General features: G+C 43.3%; 2 protein-coding genes across 3 annotated transcripts in view; one reads left to right on the top strand and one right to left on the bottom strand.

Annotated features, from left to right (window-relative positions):
* slc60a1a (solute carrier family 60 member 1a) overlaps positions 1-2506 on the top strand; it is a 156340-nt gene extending 153834 nt beyond the window's left edge. Inside the window, exons 8-10 of the mRNA XM_076097002.1 lie at positions 221-291; positions 399-519; positions 2454-2506. Of these exons, the coding sequence (XP_075953117.1) occupies positions 221-291; positions 399-519; positions 2454-2506 (245 nt within the window). The remainder of the gene's footprint in view (positions 1-220; positions 292-398; positions 520-2453) is intronic.
* A 1624-nt stretch (positions 2507-4130) lies between these two features.
* elk4 (ETS transcription factor ELK4) lies at positions 4131-16460 on the bottom strand. 2 transcript variants are annotated; one of them, XM_076096686.1, is made up of 6 exons: positions 16240-16460; positions 12368-16130; positions 9774-10538; positions 8634-8873; positions 7307-7426; positions 4131-7232 (listed from the first exon to the last, which is right to left on the bottom strand). In XM_076096686.1, the coding sequence occupies exons 2-6, from the start codon at positions 12572-12574 to the stop codon at positions 7134-7136; spliced, it is 1431 nt and encodes a 476-aa protein (XP_075952801.1). In that variant the 5' UTR covers positions 12575-16130; positions 16240-16460; the 3' UTR covers positions 4131-7133. The 2 variants fall into 2 exon arrangements, with proteins under 2 accessions (XP_075952801.1, XP_075952802.1); XM_076096687.1 differs by having other exon boundaries at positions 12368-12582.
* Positions 16461-23003: the final 6543 nt, after the last annotated feature.

The following is a 23003-nucleotide window of genomic DNA, read 5'->3' as shown; positions in this document are numbered from 1 at the left end:
ACTAACTTTCTACACCACAGCTGAGAGCATCAGAGCAGCCAAGACATACAGTAGGTAAAGCTTCCATCCCAAAGTCAACTCTGGGTCTTCTCAACTGTTGACTCGTATCATCGACTTTTTAGAGGCAGTCCTAGTATTTACTGATTTATATATTGATGAATAGTCATTTTTAGTTCTCCTTTACTGTAGATAATGTCTGTCTATTTCTTGTGTGTTTCAGGTTGTGCTACAACTGTCCTGGTGACCAGTGCCAGCACAGGAGAGATGGTGCTGCAGCTGCTTGTTGGATCAGTAAGAACTTTTTCTGTGTTCTGTAGTGGCTACACTGCTTTTTAGCGCGTTGATTACAGAGTCATTTGAAATAAAATCCCACTGTGTTTGTGTGTGTCTTCCTGCAGGTGATCCACAGTCAGGGCAGTTACACTTTCCTGTTGTGTTGTACAATATCATCATTCATCGGCTTCTGCCTGTTCCTGCTGCTCCTCTATGTCCAGCACTGCCACAGACACTGCAGCACGGGTAAACACACATCAGGCAGAAAATTGACAAGCTGGTAATCTCGAATCATATTTCAAATCATACTTATTTTAACAGGAGAGGAGCTGATTCATAGTCACATTTTATTGGGGGGAACCGTCAAAATGGAGCGAAAAGACGGAAAAATAATTACCAACCACTAAACGCTCAAACTAAATAAATAGTCAAAAATTGTGTGGTCCACCCCATGTAGAACTGACCATGATAACCTGTAATGCAGTAGCAACTGTGCGACCAACTTCAGCTCACTAAAGCTAATTTAGCGGCCCAACATTACACATAATACACTTTGGCTCTGGAAATTGTGCTAGCAACTGCTAGGGCACAAGTTGACATTGAACTGTCAGATATGTCGAAATGCGGGCACATAACGCAACATTCTTGAGCACTTAACTAGGCGACTGTGGCTAAGTGCAGGGCAGTCTTTCAATCAGAGGGTCGGCGGTTCAATCCCCGGCTCCGCTAGTCGCATGTCGATGTGTCCTTCAGCAAGACACTTAACCCCAAAATTGCTCCCGTAGTTGTGCATACGGTGTAGAAATGTGATAGACTCTGAATTGTAAGTCGCTTTGGATAAAAGTGTCTGCTAAATGACTGTAATGTAACTAGCGGTTAGCTTACAAAGTCAGCAATCTGTGGCATTAACATTTCACTTACTAGGCAATGGCACCATGCATTTTAGGCATATAAAATATAATTAAAGCTTTCAAATATTGACTTTTAACTTACCTTTTAGTTGCATCCTTCTTCCATAGGTCTTTCTTCCATTTCTTCCATTAGGAAAATGGCACGATGGTGCTGCGCATGCGCAGAGCAAGCTCGAGAGTCTAGTGTAATTTTACTCAAATTAAATTAAACAACAGATTTATAAGTGGGTGTACAGAATGTGCAGCTGTGACGAATTGCCCCAGTAAATTGTCACACCTTTATTTTTTTTTCAACAAAAAAGAACATATATATATACCTACATATAGTCGAGGCTTTCCAACGAATTCGTCTGTAAATGCACAGGGGCCGTCCTCCGTTTAATGGGGAGATGGAAGGCACCACAAAGGAGCTAAATCACATACGGGTGATTCTTTTCTTCAAAAATATTACCTTCATTCAGCATTTCCTTGTGTGATTAAACAAAAAATAGTTAAATAAAAGAAAGGCTTTTACATGTGCCATGATACAGCCACTTACAGTTAAAAGTGTTCAGTTCTGTAGGCACATTTTAATTGTATTTGAACAATTTGAGCACACTTTATCGTTGGTTCTTCCACAGTTAACCAAACTGTAACCAGTGTGGATGACAAATGCGTGTGCCTCATTTGAGATGCAAGCGAGAAAATCTGTAGAAAAATCTACAGACACTTTTTATGTGACTTTCCGGCTGGTAGCAGTCTTTCGAACACGAGACGGTAAAGGAGTAGAAAGCAATACTTTAAGGACAACCATCTCTGCTTACCAAACAGAGAGAAGGCCAACGCGACAACGCAGGCTTCTTTTAGTGGCGTGCATCCTAATGAAACACAAGTCCTTCGCCTATGGCGGGATCGTAATAGAGGTGATGACTGCTTTGGCTGTAACGTTATTAAAGGGCCATAACAGTAAGACAGAAATAATATATGCTATTGGTGATGTACAACTTGATGCTACGAGGAGCTTTCAGCCACTTTAATTTTGTCAAATTAGCTCTCAGAGGAAAAACCAACCACATGTTGCTACATAATCAATATGAATACAATGTACAGCATCAAGAGTCAATATGGCTTCAAGGTAAAGGTCACGATGCAAAGGTGCATTGCTTTAGAAGATCAGGATGTTAATGTTTTTGTGTAAATGGCAGCATTCATCAAAAGCCCGCCGGGTGTCAGTCCTCTTGTATCGATCTCTGTGCTGAGTCAAACTAATCGACACCGTTTCATTCTCAGATTCGTCTCAAAACACAGACATGAAAGAGAAGCCTGAGACGGGAGGATCTTGATGCGAGGGGGTCCCTGAGAGACTGAGGGGGGAGACCAGAGCACACAAATGGCCAAGCGGCTCTGCTGTGGACGACGGAAAGGGAGCATGGGAAGAACCATCTCTGGACGTTTCCACGTCTTAGCCCAGCCTCGGAACAGGAGCTCCATCCTGGCCTCCTCCAGACGAATATTTTGTAACCTAAAGAAATCTACTTTCAAGCCTGACGATCAACGAGCAGCTCGATGGACGGTCCAGTTCTTGACATAACCCTTGTGCCCGACACCACATTTGATCTTTTTGGCTACATTGTATAATAAGGTATATGGCATGATTTGGCACGGGTGAATTGCGAATTCTGGAAGTTCGTCCTGGGCTCCTATAATTAGTTTATAATAAAGTGTTGCCTAAATACAGACACTTGAGGACAAATTTGTCCTCTTAGGAATCCATTAAAATCATAACGTTTGATCCCACAGCCATTGGAGCATAACATCATGCAATCTATTTGATCAAGCCTTCAATCTAGAGCTCTGGCTTTTAGTATTTTCCACCAGATTGACCATTTTTGTACCTGTGGGGCAAATACATGCTATTTTCTTGGTTTCCTGCACACACATCGAAATCAGAGTGTTGTTACTAATCATTGACATGGAATTCAAATGGTTAAAATTCTGAAAATCAATTATTATTGGGTAGTGATGATCAGGACTGATGTTGGTTAAACAATTTAACTCAGTGAAAGTGCAAAACAATATTAATATAGAACATTTTATGGCACTTTTTGACACAGACATGTTTCTTGTGGTCCTCTAAGGCAGAGGTCTTCAACAGGGGGTCCGCGAAATTTTTGGTTGATTAGACAATTATTTTATTTTTTTCCCAAAAATGAATGTGTCCATTATTTTAATAGTTCAGTATTGTATGCAAGATAACAGGTATCTTTATGCATGGCAGTGGCACTAACAGGCCATCACAAATTTTTCGTTTCCACATTTATGTTTAAAATGAAAACATCAGTTTGAATAGCTTGCATGCATGATTACCATGCAATTGACAGACAATGTTGATTTCAGCTGACAAGGTATGTTTATAAATGGCAGTGGCACGGCCTCCCTACTCACTGTACCTTGCACATGTTTAAAATAAAAACATGAATATATGAACCTGTGTATTATTTGAATAGCTTAGTATTGAATGTACAATAAAGAGGTATACACGGTACTAGGCCCATTTAATATAAAACAATTTTATACAATATATATATATATATATATATATAGTCGCTCTATCTCTCTATCCGTTTGGGGGTCCTTGTCCTGAAAAACATTGAAGACCCCTGGTCTAAGGGCATCAGAGCACTTGAGGCACGAGGGTCAATTCCATTTCTTTGTCACGATCATCTCTTGCAGCACCTCTTCTCTGCTGCAGCGTGATTCAAAAGACACTTCAACGATCAAGTATTGCCTTTTCCAGTATGAATGCGAGTGATGATGTCTGCTCTGTTTATGGCGAAACATCTGCAGCACATTCGGCTGCTGCTGTTGAAATGGGACTCACATCAGCCCTGTGTTAGTGCTGCTGTTGTAATTTCCTGCTGGCAGACATTAATAACATAAATGATGCAATGGCAGAATACAGAGACGTAAGTAGTGAAGAGATCTTTTATTGGTCTCACCTATCTCTCCCACTATAAACAATTTCTCTACACCTCTCAAACATCAATATGCCACTTAAGACAAGTAGCTTGTAAACATCTGAAAAAGCATCAAACAAATAGAAAACGGGACAGACCAAAGCAAAAAACTTTCTTTTTCAAAGGAGATTTTTACATTTCAGGGTAGGTTGAGGGGAAAACATCATCAGAAGGTACAAATTAAGAAATATGCTAAAACAAGACTGACTGGAGGGAGGTTTCAAATGGGCTTTGGGGTTGTAATTAGCTATTATTATTATTAGCTATTTGGTTCTTTATCAAAGTTACTGCAAAAATGCAATATAGGCTGCCAACTCTACTGGGCTGTACTATAAATTCTAAAAAATAAATATGTTGTGGTTGTGCCTAATCACAGATCCTTGTAAAGTGTTTGCTATATATTGTAAAAGGTCAGATTTACTGTATAAAATACGAAGTGCATCATTTTATCGTCCCTTTGGGAAAATATACATGTGTCATTAAGCAAACGCTTTTCATCAAAGAGGAGATCAGAGTCGTAGAAAAGCGACAGAATCCAATATTACAGGAACCCCCTCAAGTCTTAAGTGCAAACGTTCCATCACGACATTTGCGTGTACAATATCGACACTCTCAAAACACTTTACATATAAAACAGATTCAGATTTCTCCCCATAAGGCTTTCATTCCCAAAATGTAGCCAATGCCACCACAAATACACCAGAGGAAAAGGACACGAGGAAACACACACGCACAAAGAGAAGCCCAACATAGCAGACGTCTATCTGGCCCTTACAAAAATAGAAATCAATCTTATAGTTCTATCGGTGTCACAGGAAAATCAAAGATTACACAAAAAATAACAGGTTTTATATCTATATTTATATATATACTTTCTGAGTAAATCTGCAATCGCAAAACACTTACAAGCAGTTTGGAAAGAAACATGGCTGCCAACTCTAAAAGCATGGCCCGATTAGATTTACACGCTCTGCATATTAAGCCATGTTGCAGTCTGTATGTACAGTTATGCATCCCGAAAAGGTTCCTTCGATATGATACACTGCGGGTGAGCCGCAAAGAAATAGCCCCAAGCTTTCCGGGGCTCTCGTTTGGTCAAAGATACGGCATAAAGACAAACAGGAAACACGCGTGTGCACTGGGTAAATGATACAACTCGCATTCGGGAGCTGGACTTGGGCTCGGCTGTGGTAAGGCACCGTTTATCTATGTGACGGGGGGGGGGTGGGTCTGTTAGTTGAGTAAGACTCGCCGGTCATCCATCCCTGGGTTAGAAAGGGACACTTGGGTAAAGAAACACTTTCCAAGCATCATGTAAACAAGTGCGATTTTCCACATGTAATAGTATAGAAATGTGGTATCTAGGTCTCGAGTCTGTGTCTCAGACTTATGGCTTCAAAAGTAAGTTACAAAAACAGGTGTGAACCTTTCATGGCTGATCATCTGGAGGGGCTTTAGGGAAGCTGCTCCGATGCTCCAGGAGGTGTTGTTGTACAGTCCTCTGGAGTAAAGGTGGACATGTCTCCGATGGCTAAGGCTTGGCAAAGGTTAAGGCTAGACTGTCGAGAGTTTAGCCACATAGATCTGGAGGTTCCGTCTGAGATTTCAAATACTGACGCTGCAAGCAACATTTATCAGAGCCCATTCATTTAGAACAAAGAATACAGAGCTGAGCTGTGGACGATCAAGGTTTCAAGGTCGACATTTTAAGAAATATTGCTAAAAGTTAGATAAGACTGATACCCTTCTCACGGAATCATGATCATCATGGGGATGGTATGGTAAATACGAAGCGGGCGTCAGCAGCCGGTTAGCTTAACTTCACAAGGGGGGAAACAGCTAGCCGGGCTCCACCTTAAAACACCTCTTAAACTTACGTGTTAAATCACGTAAATGTGTAAAAAAACGGGTTTTACGGGTGTGCTGGAACTACTTTTTGGCCAAGAGCAGTTGCCAGGCAACCAGCGGATAACCTCCAGGAAGTCACTGCTCACCAGCCAAGTAGTATTCTAGCACAGCTGCCTCCAACAATGTGGAGCTGCTTTAAAAGAAGGCAACATCAGAGAAGTGACAAACACAGGATCTGTGAGCCGTTGCTTGCAGAGTCGATGGCTTCACTTTCTGTTCTCACCTGAACGCTGACTGGCTGGAGGGGCTATTCTACTGTGTGTGTGTGTGTGTGTGTATATATACATACACACACACACACACACACACACACACACACACACACACATGGGAACAGTTACATAGAGGCATGGTTAAAGGTTTAAGATCAGATTATGGCCACATGTCACAACAAGCTAGCTAGCCAACACTTCACACTGAGGCAGGTGAGTCGAGGTCGAGTGCTGGGTAAAAGACAACAGCGTTTGCAGGTAAACGTGCACATCATCAGGTTAAAGCACTACCCTTCAACGAGAGTAAAAGTTAAGGACGGAGCACAAAAAAGGAACAGAAGCATCGTCAGCATCTTCTTTTGGCAGTAACACTGTTGCCCAAGACGAGGAGGAAAATCTGTAAAAGGAAAGATTCAGATATGTGGTCTGCGTGTCCGTGTGTGAAGCAGATTGTCGCTGCCGAGGGTCCGATCCACATGCGCCAACTGTTGCCATGGAGATTCCTCCCTCCTTTGGAACTGTTGGGACTTGAGGATCCCAAGATGTCAAACAAAATGAATCCATACGTGCATGAGGGGCGATGGAGTTAATGTGTGCGAGTGCAGGATAGCGTACGTCTGGGTGTGAAGGTTCTAAAAACAAACCGAATGTGTCAAACCCGGACCGCCGACGTCTCTCCAGACCCTCCCTCTGCACGTCTGACTGTAGTGTGAACTTTAAAGCACCAGAGCGATGACGAATGGCAATGACTCAGCTCCCACGTCTTTGTCCTTGACGTGGGGCAGCAGAAGATGGGGATGGTGTCTGGCTGCCATGCGGTGACATTGTTCATCCTATGTCCTCTGAGGGTCTGGGGTGATGGGGCCGGGCGTGTTGGTCCCATCCAGGCTGTGTACGGGGATCTGGAACTGAGGGGTGAGGACCGACGGAAACTGGAACAGAGCAGTGTGTGTTAGGACGAGTTGGACGAATAGAGAGAACTGAAAAGAGACTCTAGTCTACTCACTTGGAACAGGTGGGCTCCCTGGCGTCGCGTGGCGGGGCTGAGGGGAGCGACTGGACTGAGCGTGCTCCAGAAGTGGATGTTGGACAGCAGAGGGCTGGGAGTCAGCAGCAGAGTGGGAGTCTGAGGGGGGAGGGGGGAGACAAACAAGACAGACTCAGTGCTGACAGCATGGCCGATATTGGCGGCTTTGAGATGCAGGTTTGTTCATAAGAGGACAGACTGAGCAGTTTGTTCTTGATCACAGTTCTTTAACAACCAATTTTGAGGGATCCTTAAAAAAAACGTTTGTTTACATGTGTTTATGTTAAAAAATGAGTATTGGACCACTATTAGCCATGTTCCAGACCTCTGAATCAGCAACTCAAATAGGCATGGTGGTGATGCTCTTTCCACCGGTTGACCAATCAAAAGTTTAGTGGGCGGGATTAGGCATCGGGACGTCTTCCCACAAAGCTACCAGGCCACATCCATGAAAAAAAGCCAATTTACCATGTGCTCATGAGATTAATGTGAATATAAACAAGTTGAGGACCTGTTAATTAGAAACTCTGGTGAGCTAGATTGAAGATACTGGACACAAGCCTAAAGCCAATCAGAGACAGAGCAGAGAGAGGAACTCCGTCATATGCGAGCTGACTGGCAGTCTGACGCTAGATGTTGTGATCAAACCTGACCTGCTGAATAAACACTGCATTGTCTGAACCAGCTAATCTAATTAGACTTTAAATTGTAGTAGCAGCAGGAGCACACACACACACACACAGTCATGTGTTGAGCAAATGGCATCACCGGGAACAAGTAAACACCACACAAACAAAACCCAACAGCCAGGCATCACAGAGTGCTGCTGCACTGCTGCCACCTGCTGGTCAGGATCAGTAGCTGCTGGACGTTCTCTGCAATGCCAATTCTGGGTTCTGTCCAGTTAGACAAATAACTGCACAGCAGACACCTGGTACCTGTCATATGCAGCCTATTTCCTATTCATATTATTTACTACGTCTATACAAACGTTAAAGAAAGGATCTAAACTGCTTCAACAGGCAGAACTATGCTCCGTACAACTTCTATGATCTAAGATCTAAACCACAAATCTGTCTTCGGTAAATGACTCGTTTGGATATTTGAATCATAATGAAACAACAAGCCTACTAGGACATGTCTTGATGGATGGTTAATGCAGAGCGCAAGAATACACTTCATTGTAAATGCAGTAAAGATTTGATTTTAACTCATGCAGTACTGTAGCACTCTAATCTATGGCGCACTATCAAAGTGGGCCATAGATGTACGCCACTCCCGAAGGAGGGCGGGTCCACGCTCTCACCTGCAGCATTGCTGGTGTGAGAGAGGCCGTCGGTAGAGACGGGCTGCAGAGGTTCATGGGGGAGAAGTCGGAGGCGGTGACCAGCAGAGTCGGCGGGCTGATCTGCAGTATCTTCGGCGGCTTGCGTGACTTCATCGAGTTCAGAGTGCTGAGCGTGGTGCTGCTGTTCAGCGACGACGAACTGGTTTCAGCGTCCACGAAACTGGTCTCGTCTCCGGACAAACCAAGGCCACTGTCCACCTGGTGGACAACAGACGGGTAACAGTTTCTACACGCGGCTCATGAATTCACTTTTGCTTTAATGCTTGGTCCTACCATAATATCTGGGTCAATAGAAGAGGTGTTCGTGTGCTTTAGGTCGTAGACACAGTTTAACGGTATCAGAAGAAACTGTAATCTGGAGGATTCTAATTTCATCTGGAACATTGTGCGTACAAAATAATTGCACACTGGCAATGCTGTGGTCCAATGTAAAAAAATATACCAACACATTTGTCACAACAGAAGTGAAGTGGAACAACAGACTGGTTTGGTTCTCTCTTGTACTCCAACAGCCTTGTTTCAAAGAGAAAAAAACACTTTGTTTCCCTCAGGAGTTAGTGGAAACCCACCAGAGCTAAAAGGAAAACTGATATTAGACTAAGAAACACGACTGTGTCTGCTGACCTGTTCACTACAACAACTAACTAATAGTACGTCCACGCTTAGTTTACAGCTCTTTTCCAAGTGGACAAAAATCAGTTATTGCAGGTTAAAAGTTGAAAAAAGAATCATCAAATCAACATCTTAACTGACTTAGTTATTATTTATTAAGTGTGCATCACTCAAAAACTGAGCCATTCTACTTCATCACGTCTGTGTCGGTGTGTTTTGATCAGATTTGTGGTCTGATGCAAGTAAACGACCAGATTACCATTGAATTGAATCTGATTGGTGCACAGGAATATGTGACATCATGAGTGTGATTCATTCAAAAACATAGAGTGAAATAAATAACCCAAACTATTCTAACTTTGGGTTAATTTAGGTCCCTGAAGATTACAGAAGCTGATAGAGAACATGTGTTTTCAGGGCCTTTAGAATGTCATTGTCCTATTATTAGAGTAGCATTGTGTGAGATGCGTTTGTATGTATACTAGCCTTCTCACGCGCCTGAGCGTCTGAGCGCTCTGGTGCCTGAACATCCGCGGGTTGAGAAGATCCCGACTCCATGTCGCTGTCGATCACCAGCTCCTGGGACGAGTCGGGCACGAGGCTCGGGGACGGGCTGTCCGAGATCAGGTCCGGCAGGCTGAACGTCGGCTCTCCTGGGCGGATGTGCTCAAACAAGTAGAACGACTGGGACGGCAGGGAGGAGTGTGCGCGGAAGTCCCCGGCCCTCTGGTGGGGGGCTCGCAGGGAATCCAAGTGGTGGGACATCAGGGTCGGCTCCATGGCAACCCGAGTGGACTGTGCTGGTGCTGGCTTCGGAGGGGCGTTTCCAAACTTGATGACGGACGGCAGAGCGGCCGGCTGCTGCGGCTGAGGCGACTGTTCCCGGCTCTGGACCGCAGCGGCGACACCTCTCTTGTCGGCCAGCTTCTCTGCCGGGTTCTCTATTTTGATGGACTTGAAGAGCTGGCGTCCATTTTGCAGCGAGTTGAGGGTGAAGGAGGTGTACAGGCCGGAGTGGATGTAGTCGTTGCGGTTCGACTGCTTGTTGCTGGAGCCCAGTGCTGCTGTGCTACTGTGGTCACCTGACTCCCCCTCCTGCGGGCTGCTGTCGGCCCTCTTCAACAGGTGAGGGGAGCCCCCAGCGCCCACATCCCCGCCCTCTGCTCGGGGAGGGACCTCTCCTTTGAGGATGTCAGGATAGGACACGAAGCGATAGACAAACTTCTGACCGTTCACCTTCTTTATGATGTTCTGTAACACACAGAAAAGCAGATATGGTAGTTTATACTCTTGGTAAATAAAATTTAAAAAAAAATAAAAATACATTTATTTTTATTCAGCCAGAAAACACAGTGTGAGCATAAACAAGACATTCCCTCACGCAGTACGCCTCTACCACAGAGTCACTAGGGGTAAAAAATAGAAGAGAGACCACATAAAAAAGGCCTTGTACGTGGGACAGCTCTGTCCTCCCTGTCTGCACCCAACCAGCAGCCGCTCACGCTGCAGCCAAACATACCAGCGCGGCCGTGCCCACAACGCCCACGAGGTCAGGCTGTGCTGCTGCCAAACCACAAGCAGAGTGGGAGACGGACAGCACTCTCCCTCTCGTCCGCATGTCGCTGAGCAGCGACTTGAACCGTTCTGAGACGCATTAACTTGTTCTTTGAAAATAGCAAAGGAAGCGATCCACTCCAGAGTCTCACGATGCTGCTTATGTAACTTAGGCGTTGTGTAATTGGTTGAATTATGACTGACAATTTAAAAAATATGATTGCATTACGCGCATGACAAACCATCTGATCACTTCATTCATTATCTTTTAGAAAGGGAGTGGGGCACAATATCAGCTGTCTTTACCGAGACAATCAGGCGATATACTGCAGCACACATTCAGTGATAGTAAAGCCCAGGACCCCGCACGCTAGCAGCTACAGCTAGCATGACAGAGGAGAGGGTGAACCAGGGTCAGAGGGCTGTTTACTGGTAAAGGCCTGCACCTCTTCTCAACAGTGGAGTCAACGGGATGTAGGTAACAACTAAGAGGTCAGTCAGTGTGTATTGAATTGTTTGAGACATTGTTATTAATAAGAGGAGCAGCTATGTTGTTATAAGTTAGTGTTGAAGCTGCTAGTCCCACTACCACTCCAGCCAACACACCCTAACAATAAAAGCTTCTTTACTGTCGGGAGATGACCGAGGCTCTCAACTCCAAATATACCTTTATATAATAATAATAATAATAATAATAATAATAATAATAATAATAATATACTCCTCCCTGTAGGAATGTTCTCACATTTACATGTGTTGTTGACATTAAAATAGTATAGTCAACAATAGTGAGTTATTTAAACATTTCTGCTTCTTAGCAGTTTAAGAAAGACTATTTGTTTACTTACGATTAATAAAACAATGCTGATTATTTTTCAAATATACTTTTTTTTCCTCACAAAATAATCAAAAAGAACCGATAAGGGTATCGATAATAGTACTAGTATTGATAAAATCCTAACACTGATATGTAGTCGCCTACTTTGGGTAATAAAGAGAAACATTTGGTGAGTTGTGTCTGACAACTAAATGTGAAGATATCAGGTATCAGCCACACTTGTGGTTGTCAGTGTGCACTGTAGCTGTTGAGCTAACATTAGCAAACAGGCCGCATGCTCGGTCCTGAATGATCCCGACTAAGCTCTTGATGTGATCTTCTTAAGAGCAGAACTGAGGGATTGGGACCTTTATTTACTATCTGCTAACAGCTGTTGGTCAGTGTTGGACTGCTGTCTGACTACAATGTACCAGCTTGTGTATTACAAGTAATACAACCATGTCACAATACAACCAACTGAGTGAGGTCTTCCCTCTCTCCAACTCTCTTTGGCTCAGTATAAAGATGCCTGTTTGCAATCACATTTGTAGGTGGAGCACAGACAACAGCTGGCTAATGGTTGAACCGATATTGGTCTTGTGGTGATAGCATAGTCATTGTGTGGTGTATAACCAAAAGAATGAACTTTCGATCACCCAGAACCCACTTGCTGTGCATCGGACAGGGGGAGAGGGTTTGACGTGTTTACCTTGTCGTAGTAGTATCTGAGGGCCCTGCTCAGTTTGTCATAGTTCATGTTGGGCTTGTTCTTGCGGGCTCCCCACAGCCGGGCCACCTCCTCTGCCTGCAGTAGTTTGAACTCGCCTTCCTCATTGGTCCAGCAGATCAGCTGGTCATTACTGGAATCCAATAGGAGCTGGAGAAGGAACTGCCACAGGGTGACAGAGTTGTCCATGTCTCTCACTGGGGAAAAATACAAAACAAAAAAAAGTTAGAGGAGAAAAATCATCAGACTCACGGACCCACGGCACAAAAGTGGTACATTTTCACAAGTCCCATCGCTCCTCAATGGAAAGACTTGATCGTAGTCATCCTCGCCTGTATCTTTAAAAAGCCGAAGAAACCCCTCAAACCTCAAAGGCCGTTGGATACCTGAACGTACGGGCAGAAATGTGGCAGAATTGCTGTAAATGGATATTCAACAGCCAAGGAACAAGAGGCTGTTTTACAAGCCCAGGTGCACCGTCTGGTACAAACGCGGTTTCCCCCCCCATGTGGTGCCCAATTTCCAGGATGATAATGCCACCATCCACCCTTCTGAACAAAAAGAGCGATTTCATTACCAGCTGGATGAAGTCAAACACCTTCCATGCCATTCCTTGAAGAGCTGGAGTGGATATTAAAGGCTGGCGGCCCCCCTACCGTCCAGGTTTTTTAGCTTTCCGGGGACTGAGGCTGTTCAGACGGTAACGAGTGGTTCTATTCTCATTAGGTCGATGGTATGAAACCTGGTCACATCAAGAACGGTCACATCACTCACGATAAGCCAGAAAAAAAGGAAATGACAGCTAATCATAAATCCTTTTCTTCTTAGGACACCCATAGTGTGTGGCACTGTGATGTGGCTTCTGACTCGGCCTAGCGGAGGCCATACATCTTGCTCACATCTGGCTTCTAAAGAGCAGCAAAACACCATCATGGCCATGAAAGTGAAATGCCCCTCACAGTGGAGAGGCAAAGAATGACGTTCATGGAGAAGTTAATTCAAACCACAGCGGCCGAGGTAAAGCTGCTGGGAGGATTGGCAACCTTGCATGAGGAGAAAGTGGGAATAAAATCACTATTTTTCAATGTTATCATTACAAAAGCACCGAATCATTTCACAGAGAACATTATATTGACTATGTTCAACTACAGAAGGCATTCTACATTAAATGAGCTGGCTAAATACTGCAGACCTGTCAATACTCCACAATTACCATGTAATTGCTACTGTACAAACTTCAAACAAATATATGTGATTATAACCTACGTACTATATTATGCAGCCTTACAATGAACAACAACAATTAGATTACTCTGACAGCTGACCAGCTTTTATTGGGACTGCTGTAAAAGTTAGCGGTAAACTGTAGGTCGCACACGGCCCAATGAAAAAAGAAAAGCAGCTTTATTACTCATGCTTGTGTTTTACGTTACTGCCTTAATTGTAACCCTCATCTCAGCTAAGATACCCCCCCTCCCATCTAGCCTTTTCTTTGATATTTTCCAGTGGCTTTGTTGCAGCCTTTACATTTTTCTTTGTTGCACATGCTCAGCTATCCTATGCTGAGGTTAACACCTGTGGTGCACACACACATTCAGGTGTTTGCACTTAGGCTGATTAGACCTCCTCTCAGGGCTGTGTGGGCGTGTACAGAACAGGCTTGATTGACATGTCCCTCATGTGTTACTCCCTTTGATTCTTTTAGGGTGCGTTTCATTTTGTGGCATCAAGAGTCTACGCCCCCGATCCCATCTGCGCCTGGAATAAGCCAGCGCCGACAAGGGGAAAACTGGTGCATCCCACTTTGAGTGCGTCAATCTCAACCCCCTGCATTAATTGCAATCCTTCCAATATGCCAACTCAGCTGGGTGCACCTCTGAAGGGGGTCACATAATTACATGTTGTCCAGAGGACCGGTGACAGGCTCCTCTTTCCACCAGAGGAAAAGCTTGCCTGCAGATAAAAAAACGGATGATAGTCGGGTTGGGTTCACGCTGTCAGCGGCAGAGAGAGTGAACCCAAACGTGGGTACAGGGTAGGTATTTATGTAGGCTATTGGTGTTGGAGGATATTTTTAGAAACATCAAGCACTACATAACTATTAAGTTTCTCGTAGAGAGCCGGTGCTCCTCGTCCTGCTGTCAGTTGTTGGGAGAGACGACAGAGGAAGAAACCTACTTCCTGTGACGGTTTGGTAGTGTTTGGATCTGGTGGACGATGAACAAAGAGTCTGACGGTGGTCCTTTTTTTTTTTTTTTTTTAGCGGCAGACATTTTGACTTGTCATAGTAGGACGAGCACAGGTGAAATTGGTAACATTAACGATGGCATATTATCAATACAAGACCATATCATTAATGTTATTGAATACACCTGTGCTTTTCCTATTACGACCTCTCATACCTCACATCATCTCATTCCTTACTGCTATCGCGGTCTTGCATGTCAACAATTCTGCTATATTTGCAGTAACACAGACATGTGTTGGCATCTTGGCAACATTGTTGCTGTCCAGGAAGCAGAACAACCAGACTTCACACAAAAACCTTGATTTGAGTAAACTTCCATCGAGGCAACACAGACCTAATGTAATGATCAAGATAACTGCATGTTTACAACTTAAGACATACCCGGGATGCTGGAATCAGATCAATACTGGAAACAACAAAGAGAGAGACATATTGCCGACACGGTTGGTTGCAGGAACAACAAAACAATAATTACATCTCCCCCACCAGTGTGTAGACATATAATCAAGAATCAAGCTCGTCAGTGGCCAGATCCCCATACACTGATGATGTGATGTTGCCAGATCCCCATACACTGATGATGTGATGTTGCCAGATCCCCATACACTGATGATGTGATGTTGCCAGATCCCCATACACTGATGATGTGATGTTTGTGGGACTTCAATAATCTAGCTTAGAGCACATTCTCGACAACCCGTTCCGATGCAATGCCAGCATGGAGATGTGCAGCTGCACACGCAAGTTTTCGTGCAGTGACTCTCACATGTCATGGAGGGCCTGCTGCTTCTGCAAAGGGAAGGATTTATATTCTTCTGGTGCTCAGCCTTCATTTGTAAATCTCCCCCTCGCAGGCTTTGTGTACAACATTTCTTGCAATACACATCCCAACTGCTGAGAGTTTCTCATATTGCCAAGAAGAGCCACACAAGAAGTTATTGTCACTCAGTCGACACATGTTGCTGTGTGACAATAATATCCTAACACTGACCGATACGTGTTGCTGGATTTTCATTTGGCATTTTTGCTGTTTTTGATCACTCAACAAGTGTGTGTAAGCTTCTTTTGGGGAAGAGTAAATCTGCCCTGACTCATCCAGACCTGCTGGGTTGGAGACCTCCCCCCCTCTCACACAATCTGTCATGTTAAAACCGCGGATATTGGGACAAAAATAGGACAGCATCAAAACTGCTGCCAGGGAGAAAGATTACCGATGAACGTTATGTAACGCCTGATAAACGTTACCCACGGAGATAACGGCAGCTAGGTCAAAGTAGTCACATAACACGCGTTATCGAGGCGCTGTAAACACTCAGACCGGAGCGACCGGTCCTACTGTCAGATAGCCCCGGCACCCACACAGTGCAAAATAAAAAAGACCACTTGTTGATGATAACGTTAGTTTCGTTCCCGTCAACACCGACTCCCGGTTATCTCCCGACAGTGTAAAGTCTCCGCTTGGGGCTCAAATGCCACTTTCGTGTTTTGCACGTGTGTCTAAACAAACGAGAAGACAGACAAATCAAGGCATTAAACGTAAGTTAGTTAGCTGCAAGTGTAAGTTAGCTGTTAGCTAGCTTCTCGTTAGCTCGCCTGCTAACATTACCTCGCTCGTGCCGCCCGCTGAATTCCCGAGGCGCGGAGCCGCGTCGAAATATTCCCAAAACATTGCCGGTAAGCTTTCTATTGTGCCAAAGCTCAGGAAACAAGTTTCAAACTGAGTGTCAAGGAAATACCCTGACATAAAATACATTAAACTGCCTTTGGCTTGTACAGTCGATATATCCTTCAAACAGGAAATAATGTTGCGTTCAATGTCCCTCGTACACCTCATAATCGACAACTGTCGCGCCTCTAAGTGGCTCTGAGGGCGTTCACTCGAAGACAAAATAGGTATTTTGTGTGTTGGTATCCGATAAACTGTTGTTTTTTTATTGTAGAATTTTGAAGCTTTTTTTTATTTGACTTGCAATGCAGAAATGCACGTAAGTGATGCATTTTAGCATTATTATTATTATTGTTATTATTATTATTATTATTATCACAATATCTAAAAAAATAAAATAACAAAAACAGAAAATGGAGCATTTAAATCGACGTTCTCACGTGATATTAAATGTTATTTAATATAGGTCCACGTAACCTGCACTGTTTCACTCTATGAAGCGGCTTAGATGTTCTCTCAGCACCCCATGTAAGCGAAAAGTATCACCTGTTTGCTTGTTTGTGTATGTCAATCAAAATTCCGATGTTTCCGACTCTTCAAATGTGTCGTCGAACTCACGCTGAGATCACTTCCTGTCTTGTTTCTCTGGTTGTGATGTTTATTATTTAGTTGTTACTTTAAAATGCCACACAGTCACACATTTTCTACAGATAAAATTAGCCTACTGTTTGCTTCTCCAGAGCAGGCTTGTGGTTTGCAACTTGTTGCTACAGTCTCTGTCGCCAACAATCAGTTTTTATTTTTTATAGTTTGATAAGAAATCAAAACAAATCTTTTAGGGCGCCTCCTTAATTAAAAAAGAATTACGTAAAAGATTAAAACAAATAATTAATTAATTAATATTTCAATTTCAATATAAATCACAGCTACTTCAGGTTATATAATTTGATTTGGTCAATAAAGTAGGGACTAACTCATTTCAGTGCGTTTTAGCGTTTTAGAAGCAGATCCATTGTGGGAGAATCTGGTTGGCACCTGTTTATAATTACATCATGCCAAGAATGAGAGCAAAGAGGTGTGTGGGGGAAGCATTCTAATGTCTGAGCCTCATATTCCCATACTGCATTTCTTCCTTCTTCACTCTCTTTAGGATTTTTAGCCTATCCCAGCTTGTATTGGTCACCAGTCTATCACACACACATAAGGCAAATTCCTTTTACTATATTTGATGCAAATCATTTAATAGAATTTAGTTGTAAACCAACTCTTTCACACTAAGAAGGCTGCAGACTGTCCACATGGGAGAGCTGTTTGGTTATTGTCAGAACGACTAACCTGGAAGAAAGTGAGGAATAGCTGCAGCAGTGATGAGCATATTAATGGCACTGCCTACAAGCAAAGTGTATAATAGTTTCTGCAATTGTCAAACTTTGACCACCCACCCACTCACTGACAAATGACCAAACATATTCCTACACAAAATCAACTGTTCTAGGAGTCAAGGTTTATTTATTGTCATTCTACAACACTGTTTTGCAGCAACACAATGCAAGCTGTTGCAAGCCTTTGTCTAATTGTTTTTTGATGGTGGAGTACGGAGGATGAGGTCAGAAGTGAACAGCAGAAGGGTGAATAGGCTGCGGCAGGGGGTGGCATTGTCTTTTTAGTATCCTGTGGACTCTGCGTAGGAGCCCCACCTCACCGATATATATCACTGATGCTCAGTAGTGTGTCTGTGTGTCTGTGGTTTATGTTTTGTTTTTTTAATCTTTATTTTACCAGTAAATGTTTCCCATTCTGATTCAGAATACATTTTTTTGAAGCAGTCCTGGCCAAGACAGCTGCATAATAAGAACAAACAACAAACTCAAAAACAAGAAATCACACAAAAGAAATAAATAGTTTTAGGAGTCAGTAGGGAACCTAAATAAGGTGGCAGTTTGTGTGATACGTCCTTATAAAGACAATGTACCAGTGTTCCGCTCTACAGTTGTATAATAGAGGACAAACCAACTCTCTCATACAAACTGCAATGATCGTAATTGTAATGCCGCACGATATACTGAATCTAACATTTTTGAAAAAAGATGAACTTGCATGCGTGTATAAAATATCACCTTTTGTACGGCGGATGTTGTTTCCTTGCTGTCTTTGAGTGACTGGGTTTTATAAACATGCATTTTAATGCAAAACACTTTGAGTTTACTGTTAAATGAAACGTGCTATAAAAATCAAATCAAACTATGGTTCAGACCAATGATCATTTGTTTTTCCCCCTCTTTTTCTTCCCAATTGGGAATCATGCAACATAATGAATCTCATTGTCGTGGTTAAGGCAATCTATGTCATGAGCAAAATAAAGTAACATCTTCTCAATTAGCACCTCCCATGGAAAGCATGTGTTCAGATGAACCACTAAGTGGCAGCATATCACAGCAGTGTCACACGACGATTAACAAGCCCTCAGCAAACAGTAGTCTAATTGTGCGTATCTCATCTGGAGTGCACACAGAGTAAACTAATTGCTAAACTCAACCATTGTTTGGTATCAGAGATTAAACGAAAGACGGAATCCTATACTATGTTTGTTGACTTGCAAAATAAATTTTAAAAAGACCAAGATCAGTAGGAAACAACTGCACAACTGAGAAGCATTTAAAGCAGATTTAGCTTCTGCAGCAGCAGGAAAAGCTACAAAGATCTTTGGCTCTACTTAATGGCAGCCAATCAGAGCATAGCAGCATTCCTAGGATTCAGCCAGAAACATTCAAACTATTCAGCCCTGAACACGAGGAAGTCAAAGACCAAAGGGCGAGGATTTATACAGTGGTGGTGCTGGATTGACCTGCTGGCTGAGTGACTCGTCACAGCCGAGGGAAGAAAGATCTACTGTGTTCAGGGTTCCCCCTGTTCACACCTTCTGCAGGTTTACAGTGCGTTCATGTATGCTGCACATTTGTTGGAAGCCAGCACTTCACTTGCTGCAGACTTGAATATATAGCATACATCCTTGTGTGTAGCTTTCAGTCCCTTTCATTCTTAATGTGTAGCTCTACATTCCGGTTGTAAGGTCTTTGTGTCCTTCAGTCGTTTTTAGACCCTGTTTGACTATTCAGTGCTTGTGCAAATACATGTGGGTATCTGGAGTCCATAGCAACCCACAAACCAAGCCATTCAGAATTGACTCCCCTTCTTTTGTCACAAGTAGTTCTCATTAGAATATACTGCCCCCCCCCCCCCCCCCCCCCCATCCCAATCTCCACATTTATGGACTCACGGACTTTGAGGCCCGCTGACTGTCCCACTGTCAAATCTCGCAGACAATTTGAGCTTTTTATGAACACTTTTCGTAAGTCCGCATTTATGCAGACCTTGTGTAAAGGGAATTACCCACAATTCATAGCAATGTGAGGTTAAACACGGGGGTTACCAGTGGAAGCACATGGGATTTATTCATCCAACATTTCATTTTGTTATTGCAGCTGTTCTGACAAAAACGAATAAAGCACGTTCTTTTGACAGAAAAGAACGTGCGAGTCGTTCAAATCAGGGAGTACAAAGTATAAAATAAATACTCACAATTTTACATAACATGACATTGTCATGGTAACGTGACATGGTGCAGCAAAGTGCTGTCCCATTCGTATTTACACCATTTGAAGCCCTTTGCAGCCTCTCACACTCAACCGTTTAACGTTTGACCTCAGCTCAGTCCCCGAGGGTTCAGGGTTTAAGGCTTTAGGCGGGACTTTGGGATTGGGCCTATACCTTTGCAAAGGTGCAGCAACATTTTCTCGCAAGCCATTCAGAGCAGACTGGGCTTTTTCTGGAGCGTTTCAGGCAGCGGGTGAATACAGGTTTATTTAAGACAGACAGTATGAGAAAAATAATGGGTTTTTTTTAACGTCAAAGCATGTAAACTTGTTGTGGTAGAAACCCAAAAGTACGACCCTGAAAATGAGCATGATACATCCCCTTTAAAGCAACATGAATTCATTTAGTTTGGCCACCTGGGGCTCACATGTCCCCTCCCATTCATCCATCCTGCAGATGCAGAACATTAATGTGTGACGTGTTTCCGGTCACCGTACGCATGTCCAACATTCACTCTCCTTTTAGCTCTGTTTGGTCTCCACCTGCCTCTCTAGCTGCTAAATGCTCCACTATGATCACCAGTTAGTCGCTCACTGTGTCTGTCGGCCATGTGGTGCGTGTGGGCAGGTAGAAGTTGTGAGCTGTAAAACACAATCCATGTGAAATGGTGAGGCTGAGGGGAACTGCAGGTAGGTTGTAATTATTACAAGCAGTTTCTTTTAAATTGCACATCGTTTAGGATCCATTATTAAAATAAGGAATTTTAATCAGTGCAGCTTTAAGCTTCTCTTGGGCTGCTTTTCGCATCCCTGTATTAATTCAGTTTAGTTTCCAACCAGGCCAGAGAATAAAAGAGAGGGAGGGGCAAAACCATTTCATAAATTCCCCCAAATAAGTTTCTGATTAATTGATGAAGGATAGGCTCTAAACTAATCCAATCAAATAAAAAGTCACGGTGGCTCTCTGTTCTTCAGTCCTTGTCATGCTCCTCTCGTAAAGTACAGTACAGTTCTCTGTCTGACAGTAACCTCTGCTCACAACTGTTGTCGGCTACTGTTATTACATTACAGCCTGTGGCCACGTTTCATTTCTAACAGGAAACCCCCTTCTTTCCCCTCCGCCCTCCTGACCCGGCCCACTTTCTCCTCAGACTCCTGCCTCAGCGACAGTTCAAAACAACACGGGACGAATCAGATGAGCGGCCTTCTCATGTCTGCTCCAAGCCCCGGGATAGCCTCAGTGTGAGAGAGAGCGCAGCGGGAAAGGAGGCAGCGACGCAGATTTCTTTGCTTTGAAGCCAGCCCCAGTTTCCTTTCGGGTGTTAAACACAACTGGAAAGCACCAACAGCCAGAAACTCACAGCCTGAATACACGCGCAGATTGAGCTCTAACTTCCTCTGCGCCGTCTGTATTGAGCTGAGAGATATTGCAACCACACTGGTCAGATCAGGATTGAAAGCTGCCTGCAGCATTTATTTTGTGTGTGTGTGTGTGTGTGTGTGTGTGTGTGTGTGTGTGTGCGTGTGATTCCTTGATGTGGTTATCCTGCCGGTAATTCAAATTGGCGTCATTTCAACGAGACGGTCACCGGATAAATTAGTAGAGAGGGCAGGCAAGTAACTGTCTGCCATGATGGCAAAAGCTAACCAGTATTTAGAGGTTCATTTCTGCTTTATTGTCATTTCTTCAACACAGTTTTGCACAACAAAAATGCAGGTTGTAGTCCCTTTATGCTACACAAGAAAAAAACGATACTTTTTTTTATGGTGGAGTACGGAGGATGAGGTCAGGAAGCGCGTGAACTAAAAGTGAAATAAAACATTTCTGGTTTATTTCTGGATGAAATTAAGGGTAATTATGATACATTTAAACTACTCTAAGTCTTGCCTGCAATATATTTTAAATTGTATATAAGTGTCATATACAGTTAAATAACAGAAAGCCTGTTAATGTGTCAGGATTTCTCAATTATTATATCTTATGCGTTTAACTGTATAATAGCAATCTATATATTTCTCACTGTAGGTTTTTGAAATACTAGACCTGCACTATTCAGCGTTCTTATATGAGTAAACATGTGTAAAGAGGACACTTGATTCTACAGCTCACCTCAGCTCTCGATGAGCCAGTCCTGAGCAGAATTGATCACCGGCGATGGGCACACAATGCATGCCGGTTAGATTTGTGTCCGACTTGCTCTGACGTCATGAACACGTGGTCAACGATAACCTCACGAGATCGAGGCGGCAGCAGTTTTTACAGCCAGGCGCTGCAGTTGCTCTCCACACACTGCATGACCCAATGCATGATGGGAAACGCCTGACTGTCGCTGGATCAAAGAGCTGATTGGCTGTTAGATTTGACAACAAACGCCACGTTTTGTAGAAATTCCTGTTTTTTTGTGTAATTGTAATATTTGACGATAGATTGTTGGCTATCAGTCTCATGTTGTGCAACAAAGCTTTAATCTAAAACATCTTGTGTGGTTGATAATAATAAAGATTATTTATGTAATATATCAAAACGAGCAGCAAAGTGTTTCACAAACAGACATAACGCATGTTTCCACATGAACATATATTTACAAACACACCTGAATGAATCCGAACGAGGTCTGTAAACTACAAATAGCCTACAGATCGGATCTAACAGGAAGTAACTTTCTGTGACTTCCTGTTTATTCTTTTTGAAGGCGGCTGAAAACTGTCCGACTTGACTGCAGTTTATTTGCTGCTACCGCCTGCTCTCGTCTACTTTCCAGGCGAGGGTCAGGTCATCTCGAACGAGCCTATTAAAACAGTGCGTTACTTGGCAGAAGCCCAGAGGCGTTAAAGGTAAACGAAGGGGACGGCACATGGGGGACACCTTAGTCTCTCAGTGCAACCCCTCTCACATACACCTGTAGCCATTTGATCCATTGTTAATGTACGAATAATGACGTGTGCAACTTTAAGTAGTACTTGCACTTAATTACTTACCGCAAGTGTGAAGTCTAACTAGTGTTGACCATACTTTTACTGGTAGATGTCTAATATTGCACTACATCATTCCCCAAATAAAGTCATCATAGCACTATGTAAAATGGCAGTGAGAGTTGAATTTAAACACCT

Source organism: Anarhichas minor, unplaced genomic scaffold (genome assembly GCF_050575085.1).
Source record: "Anarhichas minor isolate MPS153535 unplaced genomic scaffold, ASM5057508v1 ptg000023l, whole genome shotgun sequence".
In the NCBI taxonomy this organism is placed as follows: Eukaryota; Metazoa; Chordata; class Actinopteri; order Perciformes; family Anarhichadidae; genus Anarhichas; species Anarhichas minor.
Note: the sequence above shows the minus strand (reverse complement) of the source record. Positions and strands in the feature narration are given on the sequence as shown.